At 37.9% G+C, this 27,918-nt stretch overlaps 1 protein-coding gene across 2 annotated transcripts in view; it reads right to left on the bottom strand.

Moving 5' to 3' along the window:
• Positions 1–27,409, bottom strand: part of ATRNL1 (attractin like 1) — a 432,570-nt gene extending 405,161 nt beyond the window's left edge. For both annotated transcript variants that reach the window (XM_059852017.1, XM_059852018.1), the window contains exon 1: positions 27,126–27,409. In XM_059852017.1, coding sequence (XP_059708000.1) covers positions 27,126–27,409 — 284 coding nt within the window. The remainder of the gene's footprint in view (positions 1–27,125) is intronic.
• Positions 27,410–27,918: the final 509 nt, after the last annotated feature.

Below are 27,918 nucleotides of genomic sequence, written 5' to 3'. Positions count from 1 at the left end.
AGCAGGAATTCTTATGACTGCTCTCAGGATAACAGGCTCTCAGAGACTGATGATCTAACTTCTGCTAGGGGAAGTTCTCAAAGTTGCTGCTGATCTATTCCCTCTCAGGTCCAACACAAACAGAATGGATTGGAAACAAGGACCCACTCTTCACCAAGACAGTATAAACAGAAATTCCACCAGTACTCAGCTTAGTGCTCAAAAGCCAGCAGGATTCAACAAAGCCATTCACTGAAATTTAAAGTCAGTAAATTAGGCTGTTGGAAGAAACAAGTGGAGGAAAAAATCAAGTCTACCAATCACTCTGGAACGGGGTCAAGAAAAAACAGTGACCCTAAGGCTTAGAGAAAAAAAGTGATGATTCAGGTAGCTAAATGTACTAGAGCAGGGAATTGTTCCAACACAGCTGCATGGTCAGGAAGAACGAGGATGGGTTGTTTGGTGCTCCCCCTTCTCAGATTCCAGGGATCATGTGCCAAAGGAACCAGAGCAGCACACCCTCCATGGGCCAGACTATGGACAAACCTTCTCAGCTCTTGGCAACTATAGACAGATAAAGAAGCATTCAAACAGATACTTCTGTAATTTAAATGCCAGTTTACAAACATGCCATTGAGTATTCCTGCCAGCATTTCACTGCCTCAACTATAATTTAGTTGTTTTTTTGGAATGTATCAAGCCAGAAATCTAAACTGCTTTAGTCATCTCTCTCAACAAGCCATCTAACAGTCAATGTAGAGTTAATTTCCTGACAATGGTGGAAATCTTACAATAAGACCTTTGAAAGATACAACAAATATAGAGTAATTGTTGCTCTATTTGATTGGCTTAAACAAAACTGGAAAATTCAGAAAAAAGTGCACTGGTTCACATATAGAAGAGACAGAGATCTGAAAGGATATTACTCAGCTGAAGGAAGATTATTATTGCAAGGATGCCAATTAAAACTAATCCTGTTTAAAAATAAAATTTACTTTCCTCGCCTATCTGACCTTACCTGCTCTACTGGACAGTTCCATGAGTATATTTCCAGTCCACTATTCCAAATAACAGGCATGCACTGACATTAGCAGAACCTTCTATATAATCAATAATTCAATCCTTACAAACATTTTTGCTTGATTGTTTTTAATTGTGAAGAAAGAGAATTTATTTTTAAATATTTTGGATGCTTGGTCTTGCTTTTCAGAAAGTTTTACTAGAGGTAAAAATAAGTGAGTAGATATGAAAACTAACAAAACCAATTCTCCTTCTAAATCCTAGAAAACCACACAAACTGCAATAAATTCTTAATATTTATTGGAAAAAACTCATCAAATATTCCTTGAAAGACTCTGTTATTGACATGGTCTTAAAGCACTATTCATCACGGATTTCAAAACTGGTTTAGACTCCAGATCAAAAGAAACCTCTCACAATAACAAAAGTCTTAATACTACTTTTATTCAGTTCTCAATTTGTGGACTAGGAATTTGGCATTTGTGGACTAGGATTTGGCATTTGTGCAATGATCTCAGATCATATGTACGGCTCTAAAGTTTCCTTCATATCAATGTTAGATGATCAAAAATGATTCTATGCTTATCAATACAAAAATAATTTCTCTTGTAAGGAAAATGTTTTCAAAGATAAATTCCTGCAACATTAACAGCTTAATACCAACAAGAAACCACAAAAAAAGAAAAAAATTTCCTTAAACTTTCCATTGACCCTAAAGCCTTTCAATGCTGTTGCAATAAATAGTCTTCTTTCAAGATGTGACTACTTCTACACCAAGGTTTTGCCAGAATCAAAGATGACAGAAATCGAAACAAGAGCAAGTGAAGCTATGGACAAAAAAACATTACCTGGATCAGGAAAAATCTGCATTACCTAAGACCACAGCTGAACCTCAGTTTTCAGCAGAGTTTCTGGTTGTTGCTACTCTTTTGTTAGATCTTATCTGCATAAGCATCTGTTCAGCAATGCTTAAAAAGAGATTAAGAGCTGAGGGAGGAGGGGGGGAAGCTTCAAGAGCAGAAAGGATAATATTTGGGTATATTCAGCTGTAAAATGAATAAAAGCTGTTTTCAAGACATACTTCTAGGTACATCTCTAAATGTTCATCCCACAGTCAAAACAAACTTTTCTTTTTGGCCTTCGATTAGTCACCAGAAGGTGCTCTTAAATCATTAATCTGAACTTCAATCACTCCTGACCTCAGCTCTCTGAGGACAGCATTGTGCCCAGGACTCTTAGTAGGTGATTAAACTGGAACCTAGTACAGTTAAAGCAAAATTCAAACTAATTCTGGCAGGGCTTGCTTTTCACTAAGGAAGCTGAGAGTTATCATCAGCCTAAGAAGAGCCAAAGGGCTTGTTGAATCATCACCAGAAGAAGCTTTTATTCAAAATTGAAAAAAAAAAACTATAACACACCTCTATGGATATATGCTCTCAATTGGGAAAAAAAATTTACAGAAATTCCAAAGAGAAGAGAATTACATATTTTACACCATCTCAAACTAGACAATTAGGAAGCTTCAGTCACAGCTTTAAGAGAAATAGTTTTAAGATTTAGGATTTATAAATATAGCTATTTTGATAAATCCTTAAGGGAAGAATTGAAATGGAAAAACATGTTTATGAAAATGTGGTATTTTAGTTTCAGTAATTATACAAATGAAGCCCAATAAAATATATAAACTATATGCATGTGGAAAGAGTTTTACTTTGATCTGTGAACTGGCTCATTTTTGTCAGCTGTTCATAAAATCCACACCTGCATTTATACTTTACCATATGTACTCCCTCCTAAAATAGGTGCCAGATACAGGTCAGGTTGTACAAAACACCAACAGCCAGAGAGGCAGAACAAGGCACAATCTTGTACAGAGGTTACTTCGCATCATCTCTACCTCCCAGCTAACCAAAAATGAAGCAGAGCCCCTACTCCCTTGAGTTTTCTGTCCAGAATGGAAGCCAGGCACGAGCTGCAATGTGAACACACTGACCTGGCCAGCTGTAAGTGGCCAGCACAGCAGAGGCTGCACCCTCCATCAATGAGTACTCACCAGCCTGAGGAGCCTGGAGTCACATCTGGACTGACAATCACCAGGATCCAGCTCCTGACCAACAGAGACTCTAGTTCAGGGTGATTTTTGTCTCACTTTCCCACTGTCAAATATCTATCTTAATAAAATTGCTACTTTTTAAACCCCAACTCTAAAAGTTATCTGAATATACAAAACTGAGATGGCTTCTTCAGCCTGAGACTGGGAATTGCCAGCCTAATGTCAGCCTTTGCATTTAGTTAGAAAATAAGCTAAATCTTTGCTTACAAAATCACTAGGAATACAATTTTAAATCCCTTTACATTTTAAAATGCTTTTTCTTGAATAAGCCTAAGGATCTGAGTGTTCTAATTCATAGAAGTTCTTAGGCTGCAAATCCATTTACTAAAGATAGGATTATAGAGCATGTGCATATCATTTTACATATGATACTTTTAGGGAATTTAAACTGACAGGGCTGCTTTAAAAAGCTTTCAGTTGATAAGTGAGCTTTAAGGAAGTATTTACTCATATTTCTTGAATTTTAATACATACCCTGTACTATCACAAAAATTTGAAGAGATCTAAAAATTTTACTAAGCATAAAAATGGAAACAGTCCTTGTCTAAGTTGGTTTGGTGTAAATCTGCAAGAGTTGCCTGTTGTATATAACAGGGATGCAGGACTGGGTATTACAGGCAAGAGAGGGCAAAGCCCAGCTTCAGAAACCTGTTGGAAGGCTTTCAACACTTTGAAGATGTAGTTCCAGATATTTTTCTCATTAGAGCTTTTACCACTCATTAGAGAAAAATGGTGTAAACAGAAAATTAACATTGCGCATGCCAGGAGAGTGAAGGGTCCTCTAGGTAACAACTGGGGAAACTGGAGAAAATGAAGCTGCATGACTTGTCCCTTGAGTGGGTAGCTAAATTGCAAATAAAGATATTTAAGAGAGAAAGCATCAATCTCCAGAAGTGAATTTAAGCCACCAAGCAGACAATATACGTCTAGGGAGGGGAGGAAACATGCCTTTTGGTAAGCTTTCCAAGTAATTTTTATAGATTAAAATTTTACCTTTTGTTTGTTTTTTTTTTTTTTGGGGGGGGGGGGGGTTGGGGGTTTTTTTGTGGTTTTGTTTGTTTGTTTGTTTGTTTTTTGTTTTTTTTTTTTGTTTTTTGTTTGTTTGTTTGTTTGGGGTTTTTTTGTATTTTGTATTTTGCACAGCCATTCAGATCTGTGCTACTCATCTGTTTCTGGATTTCCTAAGCATTACACTGCATAAAAGATTGATACATTTGCTGCATATACTAGATCAGGCAACATCCCAAATGAGGTCAGTGACATCCACCTGCTTCAAAACCAGAAAGAACCCTCTCTCATGTCTTGACACAAGCAAATACTGGGACATATGAATAAGTCATGTGGAAGCTCTGAGTAGCCACCTGCTATTCTATCAGAAAATAGGATGGCTACATATTGTTAGGTCTAAGGTCACCTTGCCTAAGTGTCTGCACAAAAAGAATTTAACAGTTTTAAGCAGTCCCTGGTGATAGACCAGACCAGAAGGCACAGCTATGTCTTTTATGAATAAGCTTGAATAGAGTTGTATTCCACTCATTGATTTAAAAATAAAACTTATACATTAATTGAGTCAGTTGGTGAGGAATGGTAATCACTCATCAGGGAGCCCTCTCCTCAGGATTCACCACAAAGGATGCCTCTTGAAGGCTTTTTTTTACAAAGAATACCTGAATTACTAGTTTTCCCTATGTCTATATGCAGATTTTTGCCTCTTGAACTGTGTACTCACATGGCAATAAAAGAAATATTTTTTTAGCCCTAAAGGTGCAAGAGTTGGATTAATTTACAGGGAAAACAATATACTAAGACTCCATCTCAATGACATCTAAGAGTTGCAAGAAATATTAAATACCCTAGTGAATTGTTGGACATTTAGGGTCACAGAGCTTTTTAAAAATGCTTGATTATCTCAGGAGGTGAATGAACAAGATTATTTAAAGAGTTAGAAGAATGTATTTTAAAATTAGCAGCAAGAGACAGTTTGCAGACAAGCAATCAAGTCAAGAATGACAGCTAAAAAAGATAAAAAGTAGTTTTTTCAAAGGTTTTTCTACTCCTTAGTAAGGAAAATAGATCACCTAGACACTGGAGGAGCAGTTAAAGTAATTGAGAGTCCCAAGCTAAGAAAGACCACTACCATGAAAGTCTAGAGAGAAAAAACATTCAGGGAAACCAAACAGCAGTGTAGGGAGAAAAACAAAATAAAAAACCACCCGGAAGACTTCTTTCCAAAGAGTAACATCAAAAACAGATCAAATAAAATGTCCATCTTTTTAGAAGATGAAAGCTATAATTCAGGTCAACACTCAATGTCCCAGTTGCAACACTGTTGCACAAGGGCCAACAAGTTCCCATCTCCAAGATCTGCAGGAATCAACATGGAAAGAAGTGCCAAATACAGCATCTTGAATCTGTTGACTCACGCAACCATATGTCTGCATTTACTTTTCTCATCTCAAAACCAAAGCCTTCCTTAAAAAATGTTAAAGACTAAAATAATTATAAATTGAACTCAAAGATATAATGAGGTTACAGAAATCTTCAAGTATTGTCAGTTTGGGGCTGTGACAGGCACATTACATCACAGATCACCTGCAGGCTGCAAAGCTTTGCAGGTGCTGCTGAACCCAAGCTAATATGACAGTATTTAACCAGGATACTGTGCATTCTCTACCCAACACCGGTATTTCCAGCAGGGAATTCTGCATGGGAAGTATGTTGCAAGCAAAAAAACAAACAAACAAACAAAAATTATATCATCAGAGAAATGGGCCCCAAAAGGATCCAGAAAGGGAAATCACTTTGCTTAAACAAAGCCATGTGGTACAGTCAGCCCAACCCTCTCATCTCAGGAAAAAGATGAAGATTCTTGCTAATACTTCAATAAATTGATCATGGAGGGATACTTGATCTAGAGATTTGATGAGAACTAATCCAGCTGTTTTCAGATCAAGCTCTATTCCAGAAGTTCTCAAGGCTCAAAATGTTAAGTTCCCAGTGGATGTCCATCTGCTGTACTTATTTCACACTTAGCAGGAACAGCTCTTCCCTGGCTCAAGCACCCAGCAGAAGCAGTCAACTTTCACTCATATATTTTCAAGAGGGGGATGTTCATGAAAATCAGATGCCTGGGAGCAGTACTGTTGGATACATACAGGATTTAATACCTTCTCCTGTATTAACACTACTGTGCTCAGGGAGGGATTTGCTGACAGTCCTCTAATTCATTATGAATCTTTCCTCCACCGAACAATTACAGGAAAAATACTTATTTTGACACCATATCAACTAGAGATGCTGAATCAGATGTACCAGGTGTGTTAAGTATTTAACAATAAGACCATCACTGGAACATAGAAGAGCACCAAAACTTTTCAGACTGGGCAAATTGAATAATTACTCTGAGTACCAAGAGTAACTAATTAGCACATCTTAAGCCAGGATGTATGATCCTAAAGTCTTAGATATTTCCATTTAAATTTTTCATCAGTGACTACTTTTGTACTGCAGGGAAAAGAGAATAGAGAGGATGGAAGACTATTCTATACATGCATGATGCACTGGTATCAATTTGAATATCTATATGAACATAACAGAAAAGTCAAAGCAGCTGTACATACTCATTTTCACTCCAGATGTAATTTGAGATGGAGATCAGTCACTGTTTAAATTGTTACCTTTAATAACTAGACAAGCACAGAAATAATTCATCTTTTCAAACTACTGTGTAAAATACATGTCATGGGATTGTAAACTTACTAGAAGTAGGTATTATTTCATTGTTATTGCCAGTTAGAATGTGCTCTGACTGACAGTCAGTATTCACATAAACTGAAGGATTTCCTACTTTCATTTATGCAATTAATAATTAAGATAATTGATAGAAGGTAAATAGGGAATATGAAACATGTGCACTCTAGTAGTATTCAGCAGAATTGAGTTTATTTTCTACATTGTGGAAATTTATGAAGAAACGGGGATGAATCTTCTGCTCTTTACCTTAAAGCATGAAAATTACTTAGAGGGGGAAATTCAAGTCAGAATTAAAATACTGCCCAAACTCCAAGTGAGGTTAAAATGACAAGAATTCTAGACAAGTCTTAGATTACTTAATATCTAATTACATCTTCTAAAACAAACTGAATTAATGTGTATATAATCTGTAAGTTGGTCAGCATTACCTCCTGTTCTAATTCCACTTTGGCTTTGTAAGAAGTATATACATGACAAGGCAATCAACCACAATAACAAAACATCTGAGCTGTAATGTATAATATTAATTGCACTAGGGCAACAAGTTCCACTTCAATTTTTTTTTTAATAGTGTTCTCAGCTAAGGAAACTTGTTAGATCATGTGCTTGTATGAGTACATATTTATATGGCTACAAACTTGTCCAACAAATGGCAAAAACACCAGAAAGCATGAGGAAACAGAAACAGCAGATAGCACAAAACAAAGAAAATGTTCTGTGATTTTGACTCAAGATGATGATGTAAAGCGTTAGCTTGCAAAAGCAAGGCAGCTCGTGGAACAAAGTGTCTTGAGTTGGATAATATCACATTTTTAGTAGGAAAAAATTCAAAGAACTTATTGTCCTACCAGAACAGAGACAAGAATCTCTACACAAGAGCCCTAGGAAACAAAAGAACCAATACATTAACTTACAAGTTAAGCAGCAGGCACTTTATTATATCTATTAAATTATAGCATTTGTCATATTCCAGCAAATATTGTACCTAAATTTAATGCAAAAAAGAAGAGAATTAATAGAACCTATTAGTCTAGCTTTTCATTATTCTATATTCATAGTTTAATCTAAAAATATGGATGTGAGGGGAAAGAAGAATAAAATGCATCATAAATTTATTAATATCTCACACTATCTTTAATAAAGCATCTATAAAGAAAATTACCATTACAAGAGGGATTGATAATAAGCTGTGCAATTAAAGCTGGAAACCAAGTTAATATGAGAACCACAATGGGAGTAACAAGTTGGATAGAAATGGAGCCAACAGGGTGTGCAGAAGAAAAAAATTTAACCCTATATGGGAATTAATACTGGATAATGAAGGCAGTCATAAACTGGCCTTAAAAATACACCTAACAATGATGGCACAAATGAGCTAGTGGAATTTATCGATGGCATGAAATTGTTCATATTATTAGAGATTATTATATCCCATGCAGAGATCTAGGTGATGGTAATGCTACACTAAGAACAGAGCAAATTTAGTAATTTAGTCTGGAAAGTCATGTACTTAGAAGCAAGGGAAATAATTTTAACTAGTCCATTGGAGAAGGGAGATCATTAAAATAGCGAGAGAATGACTACGCCACCAATGGAACACTTCCAGAAAAAGAAAAATGATCCTACAGTGTGGGATTTCTAGAGATCAGGCAGTGATCCAGATGTGGGATTTCCAGAAGCAAGCAGGCAGAAACAGTATCACAGCACAGGAGCCAGGCAAAGCCATATCCAGGAAATAGAAGAGGAAAGATTAAACGGGAACAGAGAATGTTATTTGAATGACTAGAAGAAATAAGAGCCTAGCAAGAAGACACTTGCTTATCCCAGCATAATGAAATCTGAATCAAAAATATGACTCTATACATAAAAAGAGGAAAAAAGAAAAGCAAATGGGGAGAAAATAGCTCTTCTGGCTAAGTGGCTGTGCACACAAAAATGTATAAAGGAAACTGCATGAACAAATTCAGAGTGACAGTCCAAATTTAGGCAGTCAGAAATCACACAATCACAGTACCAATGAGGCTGGAAAACAACTCTGAGATCATTGAGTCCAACCTGCAACAAACACCACCCTGTCAACCAGAGCAGGGCACTGAGGGCCACACAATGAACCACCTCCAGGGACCATGACTCTACCACCTCCCTGGGCAGCCCATTCCATGCCCAAATGGAAGAGGCAAGAAGCTTGTATGCATTTATAGCATTTTTCATTACATAATACTGCCATTTCTCTCCACAGAGTTTGGGAGTATGGCATAAAGATTTCAATAAATATTCTTTAAATCATGTATACAAGGGCATGCTTCTAAGAGATACCTGCTCGAGGTTCAAGTTGCTCTGCCAGAGGTGATTGTAAGGGTTTGTGCTGATGTTTTGTCCTTTATTTATTTTTTTCAAACATAATATATCCCCCCATACGAATATGTCTCTGAGTATAATGATGGGGAACCATATATTTGCCACATAGAGGTAGCCAAGAATTTCTTCGAACACGATAATTAAAAAACCAGAAGAAGTATACGATGTTTTCACACAGTTCTGAGATCAATAACTGATGCCTTTGCCTTTGAAATAGTGTACATGGACTAGGGTAGTAATACTTCAAGGGCTGGGGAACAGAAAAGGGAAAAATAGGAGAGAGATGAACCCTATGCAGAGATGTCAGCAGCCAGCAATTTCAATCCCTCTGCCTGGTAACATCAGACAGAAATCTGGAGGGAAATGAAGATGATGGTAACTTATAAACCGAAGTAGGGTAAAAGCAGTATTCAAGCCTAAATTGCAAATCAAAATGCTCAGCTTTGCAGTCCAGTCCTGAGGTAGCTATTCTTCAGAGGAACCTGAATTTTTTTCCACACTACAGCTCGTGAGCAGCCTCACTTCCAGGCATCCATAAGAGGCTGTAATTGCTTGGATGAAGCTGGATGTCACGTCTCCACAGACATATGAATCTACCTAGCTAACTCCTCAGAGATCCTGATGGGCAATCTGGGAGCACAGCTCACAGGATGCTCTGGCAGTGATTTTATATTAAAATATGAGCCCATAAGGAGAAGATGAAACTCTTCCTCCTTCTCATTCTCACTGTCATTCAGCTGCACAGTGATTAGAGGCACTAGCCCCACATAAGGGAAGGTTTGCAGTAATCCTGTAGCTGCTTCAAGTCAAAAAACCACCAGCATGGAGCCTTTGCTTTCATGCAGACTCTGGATACTTCTATTTCAAGTATACTTTTATATACACAAATATAAAAGTAGATACATATATTCATATGTATGTACACATATATACAGGCCTATCTGGTTTAGAAAAAATTTCCTTTTATATGCAAGACTTCACCTTTAACTTATACAAATCCCAGCTGCTTTATAAGCATGCCTTTTTAATTAATCCCAACTTGCCTGCCTTCTTAATTAATCCCAATTTGCCAGAATGTTGAGAAGGCAGGCAAGTCATTAGAAAATAATCAAAGCACTTGAAAAGGAAAAAATAAATACAAAAAAAAATACAATACTTCAGGAACATCATCAGGAAGTTTCATGTTAAACTAAAAAATTCAGAAGTTAAGGCAAATGCTCATATCAACTTGAAAAATGCACATTTAGATAATAGGAAATTACAATACTCTAGAAATGGCAGCTATAAATTAACAGACCAGGGGAGTCAATTTTCATTTATCTCACAAGAAATGCAACAATAAATGCTATTTGCAATTTCTAATAAAGTCCTAGGAATGCTGAACCATAATAGAAATAATAAAAGAAACTTAAAACATTTATGTTCATTCAAATTTCACAGCTCTAGTACTTAATGTTGACCCCCCAGTGTTGGCAATTTTCTTTTTCTTTTTTTGTTTTGTTAATTAGAACTCCCTGCTCCCTCCCCCATAAAGCCCAGACCTCTCTACCTCATTGTTCAGGGCTGTAATGTTTTAGCACTTTCAGACAACTGCAACGTTCATCTAGAGAAGAAAAAAAAAATTAAAATAAAATTACCAAAACTTTGACAATAACTGGAGCATTATAAGTTAGAAACATATTTTAGAAATCCTACCTATTTTTACTATTAATAATTTAAGTAATAAATTTTATGTTACTGATAATAGTTCAGCCATTAATTAAATCTATCATTTTGCCTAAATAACTGTGCACTGGTGGTGAAAGACCATCATCAGTAATGTGGTGATTCATACCTGAAAACTCATATACAGAGTGAGCACATTCCACTATCACAAAACTCCATTCATTTAAAAAAAAAATACAGCACACACACACAAGTCATAGCTCCAGGAATAGAGGTTAGAAATAATCTAAAGAATACTGTCAGTCTCCTAAATTGTGAGGAACTGAAATTAAAATAGAGCTCAAATGTCACTGCCTAGTTTCTTTTCCTCCCATTTAGGAGAGAGCTGAGGTGAGCGGGAGTCCTTATATGAGATTCACAAGTGATTTATAGAAATCTAAATCATAAACAAAGCAAAGCCTTTTATTTCTGCAGATACAAACACCAGGGAAGACACAGCTCAAAACAGAAAACTGCAGTAGTTGAGACAGAAAATGAAGCTTAAAGATCAATGAAGTTTTAGGCTATGCTAGGAAGGGTTCTGCCAAGTCTTCTGTCATTTATACATTTTGTTCCTGATATATAAATTGTCATTTACCATTATTATTTAGGTTAAAATGAAAACAAAATAACTATTTGGTTCTGCATTTCATAAGCACTCAATTGCTTTTATAGCTTAGTAACAAAATTTTGTCTTCTCCTCTCTGTTAATTTCTAGTGCTATTTATGTTTCCTCCCCTTCTTCAATCCACCTCCCCTCTCCCATTAGATTATGCAATTACATCTATTTATGATCTAATAAGCTGTTTCATCAACAAATGTGCAACACAGCAATATGAAACAAATTCATAACCTCTCTGCTGATTTATAGAGCAGTAAAAAGATATAGGAAAAGAGAGCATATAATTTATTGTAAAGGCAGTAAGAAAACCTCTAGAGCATTTTTCAGAGAAATTAAATTCTCAAACTCCCTATCACAGGGCAGCTTTTAAATAGGGACGATCACTAAATACTCACTCCAAAGCTTTCAAAAAAAAATCAATTTGATGATCATTGTTTTGCAACAAAATTTAATGCAGACTCACAAGTGAGTGTTACCCATTGCAGCTCGGTCTGAGCAGTGCTTAAGAACAACACAGTTGTGTATGGGAACAAAACACAATCAGCACATGAAAACCACGCCTGAGGCTTTTGGTCCAGAGTAAAATAAACTACAGCTTCTTCTGAGGCACAGATGGGGAAAGTCCATCACTCTGAAAGGCTGGCTGGTGTAGAGTCACAGGACTCTGGTGAAGACTTCCCCCTCAACCTTTGAGCTGGACAGAGAAACCCCCCTCAATGGAGTTCTTCCAAACAGAATAAGAACCCTTGGGTAGCTCCTTCTGCCAAAGATAGCAGTTCCATAACACAGACAGGAGAATTCAAAGTACAAAAATTTATATATTAAAAAGGAATGCTGAACAAATCTATTGGGCTTCAAAAACACTGGTTTTTTACCTGTTTGGGTTTTGTTTGATTTGTCACTGCTGTTGTTTTTCACCACAACACAGACAAACTTAAAATCCTTGGAAGATGTTCAGTGACCACACATTCCAATCAGAAATGCCCCTCTACTTATAATTAAAAGCTTCCTGATTTCATGTTTTAACTGCTGATACTTGTTGGTCAGATACATTTGCCAAATTACTGAATAAAAAAGGCCTTTTTACTCATACAGGCATGCAAATTCAGTCCACACAACACAAGCAGCAACAGTCTGCTTCAGACATGGTCCTAAATCAGAAAAAAATGCACTTTGGTAACATTTTTGAACACTTACAAAAGACTGTTGCTCGATTCCTACAGCACCAAGTATGTCTAGTACCAATAACAGAAAATATTAGTTGAGGAATTAGTATCTCCCATGACACCAATAACTTCAGATGTTCCTGACAAATACACCACAACTGAGTAATGCAGACACCAGGGTTCCTTACTGAAAACAGAAAGCTAATTATTAAGATGCTGCATTAGTTCAATGAAACAACAGAAACTGGCTTAAATAGCTACAGAATCAAATACCCAGATTTTTTACTAGTTGTACAAAAACACCCCCACACTTACTCAATTTTTCCTCCTACCGCTCAATATATATTTCTACACAAAAAAAATTCATCCTGAGCATTTTTCTTTGTGCTCCTTAACATAAATTCAAAACCCAACTGCTCCAAAATAATAGTCACACACTTAGTCCAGTTATTGTTTTGCTTTTAATGTGCCCATTGCACAGTAAGATTGTGATTTCTCTTCTGCATCCAAACACAGTAAAGCTCCCAGAGATTTCATAAGACCATCTCTTATTTTTCTCAAGAATCCTCTGACAAGGATAAGCTAAAAATATTTTAAGAGAGGATAGGGAATTCTACTTGAACAAAAGCTAGCATTTCGCTTTTTTCACATGGAAAAAACATGTTTTAGGAGAGCATTTCCTTGGACATCTGTAACTCAAGCAAAATATTTGAAACCACAACCCTAACTAAAAGCAGATAGAAGGGAAAATAATTACTGAGTACCATACTAACATAATTAAATTCATTCAGAGGAGAACTGTTTGTAATATAAAGACATTCTTAGCATGAGACAACACCTTAACAGCTTGATTCTAGAAGTACCAGGACATAAAATACTGACCCCCTAACAGTTCATTAGGTGAAAAGATTATTTCGCCAACTTATTTATATCATTTAAAAACCTCTCTAAAAGGATTGACTCTATCCAGCCACAAAAACTCCAAAAGCATATAGCACAAACATGACTTATCAAAGTCATTCCTCCCTGCTATCCTGATATTCTTTCACTGGGAATTTTTTTAAATTCAGTTCACTGTAATTTTAAAAGAAAATTAAATCAAACATAATAGGCAAAATAACTCAGTATTCTAAAACTTAAGGCAATATATATGCACACCCACACACATTATGTATTTAAAACCTGCAGGATAACAACCATTTCACCACCTATACATGAGGGACACACTCCTGTCATATACACATGATTTTTAAGAGCCTGATTATCCATTTCATTCTATGAGCTTCCTGAAGTTTACCTTCATATTAAAGAACAAATCTTAAACAGATGAAATACAACAATTTAAGATTATGGCAATTGAAAGTCAAATCTGCAGTCTACTTTCAAGTGCAAAATTATGAACAGCCTTATTATTCCTTCCTATACCATAAATATTAATTTAATGGTGAAAATATAAATTTAATGTAATTTTAGTTCTTTATATATTATTATTAACTATCTTATTACTAATTAAGTAGTGAATAAAATATTTATATTAATTTTTTATGCTACAACTACTGCCAAGTCCATGCTGGCGTATGCCTTCATAAAAGCTAATCTCTCTACAAGAGATGTTTCCCATCCTGGATCAATTACAAGCCCCAAATCTTATTTTGTGGACATTCTCAAATCTCACCTGTTTCCACAACACTCCTTACTTTGCATAGAGTGACCTCCTTAGAGAGTGTTTCTTTCAAATCCTGCCTCAAGCAAATTCTTCAGCAAGTAGCTCTGAACCGAGCTCATTATCCACACAGCACCTGAAAATTACTTTCTGAACAAGTCTATTTCCCCCTCCCAAACCTCAACATGATTAATTAGATGAGCAAATACACAGTATTTCTGATCTGCAGACATCATGCACATACACACAGCTATGCCATTTTCTCTTTGCTGCTCGAGTGAATAATTTAAGAGTCAAAAATCAGACATGCACACAAAACCCTGAAGAGCTACACAGGCAAATTGAGACTAAGTATAATTCAACATTAGGGAAAACAAAAATCCTTCTGAGAGTCTTAAGCACAGACAATTGTTGCCAAGAGAAGCTGTGGGCTCCCCATCCCTGTGTTTTAAGACCAGGCTGGATGGAGCTCTGAGTAACCTGGCCCAGTGGGAAGCATCTCTGCCCATGGCAGGGGGGTTGGAACAAGATGATCTTTAAGGTCCACAGCAAGCAGCAGGTCAGGTTTATGCAGCCTGTAACCCAAGTTAGCACTGAAATCGAGTATAGAGATGCCCTGAACTATACCACCATCTTATGCTGTTGAGCACATGCAGAAAAAGAACCACCTCATGCCTGTGTTTTGACCAGTAAATGCAGCTACTCCTGCACTGCAGCAACCCCATACACAAACCTGCTAAACCTCAGGTCATAATTCCCTTCAGAGCCATGGTTTGCAGGCCCCCAGGCATTTCCATAGAGATATTTCACAGTGTTTTCTACTTTCCTGTGGAAGCAATGACAAGATCTTTTAGACTAGAAAAACCTTAACTAAAAAGCAAGTACATCCTACCAAGAAGAACATAATGTGCAAAGAACAGAGAATTCAACAAGAGTGATCAAAGTAATTCTTAAAAGCAGAAAATAAAGGCATCCTATCATTTAAACTACATGACCAGAATACACATACTTCCTCAGTTTGCATAAAATCCGCTCTTAGAGTGTGACATCAACTCAGCCAGCCTCCTCAGTACTTCTGGTCTGTTACAAACAAACAAAATAAAACAAAGAAGAAAGGGAAAAAAAGGCCTTAATAGAGATGACAACCCCAACAGTTGTTGCTACTTAAACTGTAGATTTCTAAACAGAGGATGCCTGCAAATTTCCTTCATCAAATAATGTAGGGGTTTTTTTCAAAAAGTATGCTTTCAAGTAGCCCCAGAATAAGAGATATGATACACTGACGTCTAGGACTGCAATAGCATTATTATGAGAACAAAGATAAATATTTCTTCCATTAAAGATCAAGTGTGACTATGCTCATACTCACCAAAATTTGCATATTTATTTTTATCATTTTCCCAGCCTTGAAGCACAATAATTTTTATGCACATCCAGTAACTTACATAAAGACAATAAGGAAAGTTGTAGATTGCAAAGTTACAGCATAAACTAGAATATCACACTTTGCACAGTGCTCTCCTGGATCATCAGAAAACCAGACTAAAGCTCAATTTATGTACTTAATCGTGAGGACTAAGGTTAAGTGTGTTCTTCATCTGCTTTGGTTTTCATTAGCAGATGGAAATAAAAGGACATATTTATCAGGATGATTAAAAAATAGTGACTGAAGAGCTACAGGATTATGTGTGAAAAAGAGCTGATCAGCCACAGGGGGTTTTATTAATAACAGGTAGGGCTTTTTAAGATCTTTATTGAGCTTTATGAGCTCAAAACTCTCACAGCAACTCAAAGGAATATGTCAGAGGAAGATGCTCTCAAATTCCATTCCAGTGTAGCATTGAAAGCTTTCACCATACTAAGAGAAGCTAATATGCACTGGCTCTGCTTTTCAGTCCAATTGCTACTTAGAAATGCAGCCAATCTAAATTGGAAAACCCACATCTAACTTTAAAGGAATATTCTGCATACATTCAGCTGTCTGTCACTTCAGAGTTTTATGTTAGAGAACAGATTTCCAAATGCCTACAAAGCCCAAATACAGTAAGTACACTTCAAGGATGTATATAAAATTGAAAATGAAATTTTCCAGCAACGTTGCTGATTATGAACACATTTTGTAAAGTAAATATATTAAGCTGTGGCTTTCTTGTTCCCTGCCTCCACCCTCTTTAAAAAAATGAAAACCAGAGATCAGCTACAAACTCATTCCATCTTCCATGTCCTGGGTCCACCTTTTCAAGATCAATTCTCTAAGTACCCATCAACCCCTAACCTATACTGGCATTTATACCTGCATTAACAGAGACCCCCCTATATACTCACAGAATGACATACAGCATGTGTTTGAAACAGTCAGTGTAAGATACCATCACAAAACTCCTTGGTTATGAATATTATAAATATTATATTATTATAAAATAAATAATATATATATTAATAATAAACTTCATATCCTCTCTTATGCTACACAGTAGAAGTCTCTGAGAAAAAAGAACTTCAAACTATACTGTATATTTGCATGAAAAAATACCTGTACAAACTGATGACACTTCAGTCCTCCCAAAATGAGGACTGATACAGACTTACAGAAAATTTATTTCCAAGCTTCCATTTCAATTCAGCCACTTATTTGTTATTTTACTTTAGACAAGCACACAACTTCAGGTTTCCTACATGTAAAAGAGCTCAAAAAAAAAAAAAAAGTGTCTGTCTCCCAAGGCCATTGTGACAAGCAGCCACCCAGTGCTTAAACAAGATATCCAGGTAAAATATGATTCAGATGGGTGGAGGTACATTCTTCCTTGAATACAGATTGGGGTTTTTAGCCCTGTGAAAGCTAAAATAGTACAAGCCCTCTGGAAGTTAAAAACTCTAGAAAAATTTTTAGTTTCAAATAGATGCTTGCTCCTACAAAGTGCTACATTAATAAACGACCTGGGTGGTGAGGGGGAAGAGGGTGTGGATTTTAAATACACATATTCTGATTTTAAAACTAATAACAGCATTAGGGTTTAGAAAACATCTGCAAAAATATTTTCTAAAAAAATTGTATTAATATGATAGTACAGCTGTGCACACAAGTACAAATCCGTTTGTTTTCAGAAGCAGCATTTTGTTCAGTATTTTTCATTTTTCAGGATTACCTTCCAGCTCCTGTCCAACATTTTGGTTTCAGTTACCTGTTGGAGAAGACTCATGACACAGAACAGATCTGCTGATAATGAGAGAAGCACAAATGCACCCAGCTTCATTACAGCAGTTTACCATGAAACATTCACAGTTCATTTCCCTCTCCCCATGCTTGCTTTCAGGCACCCTGAATGTAGCATATCAACATTTGATTAGCAAGAGTCCTCCAAAGCATCTTCATCAACTGGGCTTGCACTCACAAACATGACTGTGAGCTGTTTCTCATACATACCTTTACATACACACACTCTCACTTTAAAGATTATTAAGGAAAAAAAAAAAAAAAGAATAATTAAGAGTGCAAAGTATCCTGCAGTTTGATTAATCAGCATTTCAGTTTTAGTAATAGAACTGAAATTATCAAAGTATTCCTTTATAGAAGTCAATGTATCCAAGTCTTCTTGAGTTTCGAAAACTGAGATTAATTAACAAGAAAATTAAGCTCACCATATTTTAGTCACTTCTATCCATTACAAGAAGGAAAGTACTTTAAACTGCAGCATGATTAGAAAGATACTTTCCTGAGTAATTTATCTTTGTCCCAGGATTGTGGGTGGCAATGAAAGAAGCCCATTTGTCTTCTTGTTCCACAGTGCTTCATGGTTTGCTTGCACCCTGAACAAAGTTTCTGCAAAGCTCACCAGAATATTTAAAGACATTACTAACCCCAGATATCCTCCCAGGATTTTGACCAAAATCACTGCTGCTCATATTATACTGCCACAACTGGTAACAGACATTAGCTAAAGTCTAGTCCTTCTGTGGCACTGCTGTTTGTTCTACATGACATAGTCAACATGAACCATTTTTTTCATAGAAGGCAAATTATCAACCTTCAAGATAACAGAGAAGTGGCTGAATACTCAAACGCATGGGAACAAAAGAATCTCTACATACAAGTACATGTCTGTAATAAAAATCTACATTTAAAGACTGGATTCTGTAATAACATCAATGCCATCAACCTACAAATTAGGAATGCGTGGTTCTTTGATACTGGCATAGGAATGCAATGACTAATATAGAACACTGTATTCCTACAAGTAAAACAGTAACTCCTCAAAATACCCATTAAGTACTGCAGCATTTTGCAATATTTTGTTTGTAATATTTATTCCAGGGTTAGGGGTTAGGTCTTTGGGGGCCTTACTTCTGAAACCAAATCTTATCAGTGACAGCCAATGTACAATTTTTTCCAGTGAGTCTATAATATGAGACTATTATTCTGCAATAACACAGACTGCAAGGTTTTGCTCCATCTGACCTAATGAGGAAGTGATTTTACTAATCTGTTTGAGATATACAGCATAGTTTGGGCAACAGTACTTCATGCCCTAATATTTATCACATTCCAGGAACAAATGCAATCTCTAAAATGTTATCTAGTTTATTAGCTGTGCCTCATGGGTCACCTCAAGTCTTTAAGCTTACAGGAAGTGTTATTTCCTTCTTACAGATGAAACACTGAAGCACATAAATTATGGAAGAAATCCATAAGAAAATGTCGACATTGAGTGTCTGTCATTTTATGTGTCTGCATCCAATCTTTAAGTAATTCAGTACTTGTTTTGTTGCCAAGTAATCCTAGAATACCCTGGATTCAAAACTCCCTGTCCAATTCAAGGTTATCAGATATGTGCTGCTTAAAACTTGGAAATATCCTACAGCTAGGTTGTTTTTAAATACTAGCATGAACAGAGTAGATATTTTGCCATCAGAGATTGTAGCAGCCCATTTTCCATCCTTAGCTAAGAAATATAAAAATACTGATTCAAACAGATCCTAGAATCCATTTCTTACAGATGAGTAACATAAGCTTTTTGGAAGCGACTGTCTCGTGGAATTAATTTTTTTTAAATGCTGTTGCATTAACAGAGTTTAAGATGCTTACCCTGGGATACTCTATAGTTGATGGCTAAATTATTTTTTAGAGATCTAAAAAAAATTGAGGTTTTTCTCTCTGGAGCAAACGTCAAAGTCAAATGCAGGTCTTGCACCTTGGGAATGAACACTAAGTAAAAAACTATGTTAAACTTAGTTCCAACATTTCTCAGTTAAGGTCTTGATCCTCACAGAGCTCTTGAATCAATGCAACACTTTGTCCACTCATTAGGTTTTTAAGATTTAGAGGAAAACCTATAAAACTGGTATGAAAATTCCCACTGCTCACTCAACTCAAGTTAAAACATCTACTTTGCTTATAGTTTACTGGTTTACTTTTATTACTGTTAACAGCTGCAATTCACTGGAGTGCTCATGTTTTCAGGTATCATCATGATCATTTATTTTTCCTTACATGATCTTTGTAGCATGTTTTCCAGACTTAGACTATACAGATAATAACAACTTTCATAGACACTGACAGATAATTATTCTTCAGTACTGCAGCAGTTTTCCAATGCATTTTTGTTGTCTATGAAGTAATGCTTCAAAATAAGGTCTTTTCTCACCAGCATTTGTTAGGATGTGTAGGAATATCCCAAGGGTATTCCTGTAATATCTCATATTTACCTCCTACCTTTTCTGCCTACATTTTGATACAATTAAATCAATTTCCAGTGTAGTGTGATGGATTGAGTTCTCAAAAACTACTCACATTGATTTTAAAAAGATGACATGAACTATGATAATGCCTTCCAAAACACGATCATGATGCCTTCCCCTTGATTAAAGGAACTAAGAGAAACACAGTGCGAGACTAAATTTATTTGCCAAATTAAATTTAAAACATACTAAGAGTATTAAATGCTAAAACCTGTGCAGCTATTTATGTATTATTTATGGATAGACTTAAGCATGCATTGATATAATAGAGTTTTTTACCCAGCCATAGCAATGGCAACCAGCCTTTGATGCTGTCTGAAGGGCTGGCAGGGTCATCAACCATCTGTTCCCACACTTCTTTGCCTAAGTAACAAACTGCTTAGCCTGCAAACAAACCAGGCTTCAGAATCCATGAGCCCTGCAAACAAACCTGGCTTCAGAATCCACCAGGCCTGCAAACAAACCTGGCTTCAGAATCCAGCAGCCCCTTTCCTAACTTGCACTTGGTTTCACTCCTGTGGATGGCTGCAGATTTACACAGAGGAAGGCACACTAGACATATTTAATTATCTACTGCTTTGGGAGTAGAGGAGTGTTTTTAAAGGGGCATAGCTTTATCCCAAATGTGTTTGTAGCCCCACAACTACCTGTCAGTCCAAGCAGGGGAGGATGTGTTCAGTTCCCAGACTGGTTTGAGAAAAGCAGGTCCTCGATACTGAGGATGCAGCAGCTCCAAGAGGATTTGGAGGTAGAAAATCAGAGTGCTAAGCTGAGAAGCACCAGCTGCAGCTGCACAGCAGGATCCCAGGCAGCAGGGGAGAAGCTACTCTGCACGTACATTCCAGCAGCAGGACCATTACCAAAAGCATCTAGTTCTGGCACTCATAGCTCAAGAACACTGATAAAATAAGGGAGGCTGTAAACCAAGAGAGCAGTCAAGGAGGGAAAAGTTTGTTTTATGTTGAGACAACTCAAGGAACTTTCCATTCTCAGTGAGGAAAAGGTGGCCATATCTCCCCCTGCACAGGGAACAGAGACATCACCTACTAAAGGTTCTACAATCAAGACCTGACTCAAAACAGGGTAACTAAAAGAGACAAAAAATAAGGTAGATAAGATCTGTCAGCAGAAATTGCAAATGCAGCAACTCCTGCATTTGTTTTTCTGGTTACAGAACACAGTGAGGATAACTAACCAATGAAAGGAGTTTGAAAGTCTGCAAGGGGCTTCAAGTCAGTGGAAGTGTTTTCAGACACATACAGATGCTTTCTAAAGCACGTGTTCAACTCACAGAGGGAGTAATTCAGAGTTACCCTGAAGCCTACAAAAAACAAGAGGTAATTGGTAATCAGAGCTCATTTCTGGTCTTCTCTATAAAACCTTGAAAACCATTGAAATGGTTACTGATGAAATTGGTAGTGTTAGGACAGTGGCTGGACTCTGATTTTAAGGGTCTTTTTCAATCTAAAAGATTTCATGTAGCAAGTATTAAGCAGTCCAAAAATTACATTACAATAAAACTATTTTTTTAAGTTTGCAAAAAGACTGCTTTCTGTTCAAAAAGCACTTTTCAGTGCAGATTGCTTAGCTCAGGAGGCAGTTGATATGATTTTATGGTTCATGTTTCTACATTCAAAATAAGATTTACAAAAAAAAGTTGTTCTTTAGAAATCAAAAAAAATCTTTATAATGTAAGCTAAAAGAATAAATCACATTAAAATAGTTTTTCAGGGCACCATACCTAAAATAACATAAATAAAGACCACTTGATAAGACTAAAATCATAATCAATGATGCTTTTCCAGAGGTTTAATTTTATTAAAATATAGATGCTGAGTTGTAAAAAGGCAATTTGCAGGTGCAAAATCTCACACTCAATTGCACTGATGTCAATAAGAGTAATTATTTCTTGGATTAGATACAGGTCACTCTTTTGTCAAAGACAGTGCTGCAACTTATAGCATGACTCAGGGATTTCACCCTGTGAAAAAGAAGTTGCACTTTAATGGTGATGTTGTTTCACTTTTAAGTTCTAGAAAACTAAGTCTGGACCAATTCTAGAAGTAACAATTTTTTTCTCTTATCTACACCTGCTGATGCTGCCAACTCCTTTGGATCAGCAGGAGCCTTATGTAAGCGAAGTAACCTAAGGAAACTGAGTTAGCTTAAAAAAAAAGCTGGCTGGGAGGTGTGGAGATCTGTTCCTGTTGATACTTTTCAACTCTCAGCAGGAATATTAATGCTTACATAAGAACCAGCAAGATGTAATCAAAGAGAAGCGTGAAGGATAAAGTCAGCCCCTTTCACAGCACTCTGAACTTCAGCTGGCTGCAGCTAAAGCTAACTTCTTTTCTTAAGATCTCTTCTTACACAACATTATCACTCATTTACAATCTGCAATTTAAGGACACTTTCTTTGCATGAGTCATTCTGCAGAGAGCAGAATTCAGAGTTTTAGATAGAAATAAGGATTTTGCATGGAATAACAAAATTTGATACCCTTCAAACATTTCAGTTGTGAATATACTTGCACTTAGAAATTGTTCTGTCCTTGAAGAATGCAGAATCTTTTATAGAAGCTCTAGAAATTAAGGAGAGCATGCAGGAGGTAATTTAGCAGTACAGTAAGAACATCTGGAGGCAAGGTTTAATAATCAAACAATCCATTTGCTCTTACTCTCTCCATAACAACTGCATATCCAGGACTAGGTAAAGCAGATTAACTGAAGTGTAGGTCCTCAGAGGTGCTCACCTGTCCTCTTCTGCTTCATTACACATCACACTCATAGCTATCAAATAAATAACCATAAACCTCTGAAGACACAACCTAATTTTTCAAAGGCAGCATCTTACAGTGGGTATTTCTAGTCCTCAAAAACTTTGGAGGAAGATAAATTCCATGCACAAACTTTGGAGAAAGATAAATTCCATGTAAAAAGTTTTCTCAAATGCTCTTCCACAAAGCAGTGCAAAGCAGAGCACATTTTGGAAATAGGGAAACTTTTTGCTCCAACTGGGAGGAATTTTTTTTTTCTTCTAAGAAATCATTCTATGAGTAGCAAAACTAATGAAACCTGTTTTCCTGCACTGCTGCATCTCAAGACTATTGACTTTGACATCTAACTACATAGAAGCTCTGACAGCAGTTTTCACTGCAGTTGGGCCATTCATAATGTTTGTGTCCCTGAACTCCCTGGAGTCTTGTAATGTAACTGATTTAGGCAGCCCTTCCCTCTCCCTTCTGCCCAAACTCATACCATCATTAAAAGTACAACTGACCAACAAATTCAAAGGCACAGAGGAGGGGAAGAAGGAATGGCAGATGTAGCATTAAAAGCATCACTTCTTTAATAAATCAACCTTGCAAAACAAAACCGTACACTGCCCTTTAATGCTTGTGGTTTAGTTTATATCTTGGGAAGTGTGCTGCTTGAAGCTCCCTGCTATAAAAACAGAACCTGCTCACCCACTTGCTTTCCTATCTCTCACCTGCCAAAATTCCTTTCCCCTCTCTTTTATAACTAAATTTCCCTTTTTCATTTTGCTTAAAAAAAGGTTTTCCATTATTTCGCAGTAGAGGTAAAGGGATGGAAGGAAAAAAAAAGTTGAAAGCTGAAAGTAAGTCAGAAAGTCAGAGCTGCATTCAGATATCCAATCTGGACAGAGAGTAAAATTATTTACCACCAGGCAGACACAAGGCCTAAATCTTTCTGAATGGTGACAGGATTGTGAATGCCCTGCAGTAAGAATAGCAACATCTGCATTTTTACATGATTTACCACAGGCTTCACAATAACAAGAGTCAATTCAAAACTTGGTAAATAAGAGAAATAAAATGGCAAAATGGTGCTAGACAGTCTCTTGGCCTATTTCCCCCCCACCCACCTTTCTTTCATCCAGTGCAGAGCAACATTTGCAAAGCAGTTTACTTACTCAGTAGTTCTCCTACAGGGAAAAGGCAAGGTTACCATAGTATTGTCAATTAATTTTGACACTTGCTTACGAAGATTGATCAATTATTTTTGATGTCTCTCTGCTGTGTTGCTGTTTCTCAGTTTAGAAGAGAAATAAAACAAAGCCAAAAATACTACACATCTCTCACCAAAGAATTAATGGTCCCAAGACACCCTCAGGCAGAGCATTTCTCCTCTTACCACAATGTTCCTGGTACTTGCTAATGCAAGTCATTCATTCCCAGAGAGCAAAAACAACCATACCTCACTTACATGAAAAAAAAGAATCTTTTATTTTCAAGTGTTTTAAGCCTACCCTTGAAAATCTGGGGTTATTTTTCAAATACTGTAGTGACAGGTTTTACACATGTCCAATTTAGGTCATTAAAAGTTCAATATACATCTTGGGTAACAGGGACACAGGCAGGCACTTCAAACAGCTGCCACTTGGACACCTGCAAATGTTTAGAGTAATACACAAGGTTCTATTTACATTTCTACAGATCGTATCTACAGCCTCCGAACTGGCTGTTCATGCAGCTCTAACAGCCTCACACACTCTTCAGTCTTTGTCATTCTGAAACGATCTTCATGATAATCCTTAATGACAGAAGCAGAAGTGATGTACACCCGACAGGACCTGACAAACCACCGCTGCAAAAGTCCGGCCGTGGCTACTTAAGGGTAAAAGCACGTAGGTGAAAGCACATAGGAAATAAACGCAAACGTTCCGTGGCAATAAGGCAAAGCATCGGTTGCCACAGAGATGGGGAAGGTCTTCAATCACCCAGCCATGAGGCAGAGTAACATTCTTTTTCCAACTCTTCAGGAGGAAATACACGGAGCTCATCACCCATTCCACACCCATCTGAATTTTCAGGATTCAAAATATAACCGCTCCGAGCTGCTGCTTGCAGCAGTGTAAGACACGTTTAACATATTTCACTCCATCCCCAACTCCCAGGGCTTGAAAAGCTTTAAATCTTAGAATGCTTATTTTCAGTGCAGAGTATACTTTGCTTCCAAGAATAAAGATTAAAGATGAGCTGTCAAAGACACTGCTATGAAAAGTGTCCTCAGTAAAAAATAGCTCTCCAACAGCTTACTCCCGTGAGAAAAATCATAATGCAAGTGTCACTGTCATTCCTAAAGCTAAGCATGTGAAAACACAGAGGAGTTAATGAGAAATCTCTTCCGATTTCACTGAAACCCCTAACAGCACTTCAATTAAACACTGTGTTAGCTCAGCTTAGAAGAGGAGTCCTTCCAACACTCCGACAGAACTTCCTCTAGGTGGGGATGGATTATTAACTTTCTACCAGAAGGGAAAATGTAACCACTGAGCTTCCTCATTTGACAAACACAACCAAGGTAAAAAACCAAGGTGTTTTAGAAGACGACAAAGCTAATACCTGTAAGGATGGGATAACGGCCCAGTAACAACTCAGAGAACACACTCATTCACAACAAGCTTGGTAATTTAAGAAATCACTATTTCCTTTGGTCCTGGCACTGTTAGAGTCTGTTATGAGTAGCACCAATACAAAGGATACAAGTAATCTCTTTATAGCCAGGAAAGAAGAGCTCAGCAGATCCACACACACACGAAAAAGATTCACCTGAGCCTCCTCTCATCACTCTCCAAAATCAGCCCATTGTTCCACAGCAGGACAAGCCCCAAACATCCAATACACACACGTAACAAATGGCCAACTTTAAAACCTTATTATCAAGGTCATAGGCAAGAAAAAAAAAAAAAAAGGAAGCACTATATTTGCCTTGTATAAGTTTTATAGCTAGGTTATAACCTTACTGCTGCAATATCCACCAAATATCAGTAAACTGGCTCTTTCTCTGCACTGTGTACATCACTTCAGCCAACACGTCTGACTTCAACCCCTCCTTAACTTCCCAGGCTAACAAGTTACTGGACTTTTTGTTTATTTAGGAATGAGTGACCTAGTATTAAATGTTTAAAAGAGATGTAAATTGTACAGTTTAATTTCAGTACTCCAGAGAGAAAAACTGAATTTAAAAAGAATTTTAAAGCAGACAGTTATTGATATTTAATCTATAAAAGTAGTTTCTATATATCTAAATCTATAAAAAGTTGTTTCCCAAAGACAAAAAGAACTTGACTTCTTGAAGACACAGTGTCACCAATGTATTGCTATTAGTTAGATATTAGAACACTTTCCAGCTATGTATGTCAACATACTTTATAAATGGAGCTCCTGCTTATAAGGGGTGTTTTACAGGGAATGAAATGAGAGGCCCTGTCCAAGATTATATAGCGAAATAACAGCAAACAGTATTCTTCACAGCCAGCCTTTACACTGATACCAAAGGGGGGCGGGAGGAAAGTGACAGCCCTATAAATTAAGTCTTCTTTCCCACTCCATATAGAAAAGCAAGTGTCAGGGTACGCTTCCTTCTCACTGATCAATGACTCGGGATCACAGTGACTTTTAAGAATGAGAAGGTAGTTAGACCTTGACTGAGTACTCCTTCCTTTGCAAAAATATGTTAATGTTTCATATTTCCCACTCTCTCCTGCAAACCTTGTCACCAGGGATGTATATTTCACTCAGTTGCACTTGTGTCGTCCTGAATGAAACTGACTAATGCCCACTTAGCTCAAACAACTGAAAGAAAGGAAGGCTGGAAGGAGCTAAACCTTTCACTCTTCAGGAGGAAAAAGTAATTAAAATCCACTACTAATTCTTGTTCCCTGGGCAGCCCCATGAAGTGCACATGTCATTTCCATGACATTTCCAGAAGGGACAGCAGCGACACAGCTTTAGGCCGATTTCTCCCGTCTCTCAGTTCCCATGAAGTGGAGCAGCCTATTTTCAGCGATAAGTCAGCCGGAGCTGTGTCCTGGGCTCTTAAGAGCTGGAGGAGCCTATTTTATCCACAACTTCTGCCACATACTTCCACCACACACGAACAAAATCATAGCAGACACAAGCAAAACAAAACAAACAAAAAAAAAAGGCAAGTGAAAGTGACAGAAAAAGGGATGAAAAGAAGAAAATCACAATATGCAGAACCTTACTTGAACCTGCCCTGGCAGTGTTGGCACTGGTCTCCCACCCAGCCCTGGTCGCAGACGCAGGTGGAGTTGACACAATGACCCGAGAAGCAGGAAATTTTGTCGCAGGACTTGGACTGGGACACCTGGGCATAGAGGGCCAGGTAGAGGAAGCCGTAGAAGAGCAGCCAGCTGTTCACATCCAGGAGCGAGGCGAAGCAGCAGCAGCAGGCGGAGGGGAAAGGTCTCCAAGCGGCCGGGCCCGCGGGAGCAGCTCCCGCTCTCCGGCCGGCGCTGCCCAGGTCCATCTTGGCCGCGGGGGCCGCGGGCCGAGGCGCGGCCGGCGATGGCAGCTTCCCCTGAGGGGAGTTAATCCAGCCAGGGAGATTCAAACCCCCCGCTTCCTCCTCGCCTTCCTCTCCTCCCTCCCGACCCCAGCGCTGCCTCCTCCGGCCCCTTCAGCCCTCCGCGCCCGTCACTCCCGAGGGGAAGCCCGGCAGCGGCAGCCCTTAGCCATCCGCCCCTTCTCCTCGTCGTCCTCCTCAGGGCTCATCGCTCCCGTCTTCTTCCATGGAGGAGGAGAGCTCCCTCTTGACCTTGTGTTTTCTCCTCGCCAGATATGCCCCCACGGCCGCGCACACGCCACCCTGGACCATGTATCCCGCGGCTCCCCCTTCTCCTTTGTATCCCGGTGCCCGCGGCACACACGCAGCGACGGCGAGGAGGAGCGCGGGAGGCGGGGGCCGCCGTCCTCTCGCCAGGCAGCCAGCTGGGAAGTGAGGGCGGCCGGGCCCGGAGCCGCTACGGCATCGCGCTC

The sequence above is a fragment of the Haemorhous mexicanus genome, chromosome 7 (genome assembly GCF_027477595.1).
Source record: "Haemorhous mexicanus isolate bHaeMex1 chromosome 7, bHaeMex1.pri, whole genome shotgun sequence".
Classification (NCBI taxonomy): Eukaryota; Metazoa; Chordata; class Aves; order Passeriformes; family Fringillidae; genus Haemorhous; species Haemorhous mexicanus.
The sequence above is the reverse complement of the archived record's forward strand: the minus strand, read 5'-3'. Positions and strand labels throughout refer to the sequence as shown.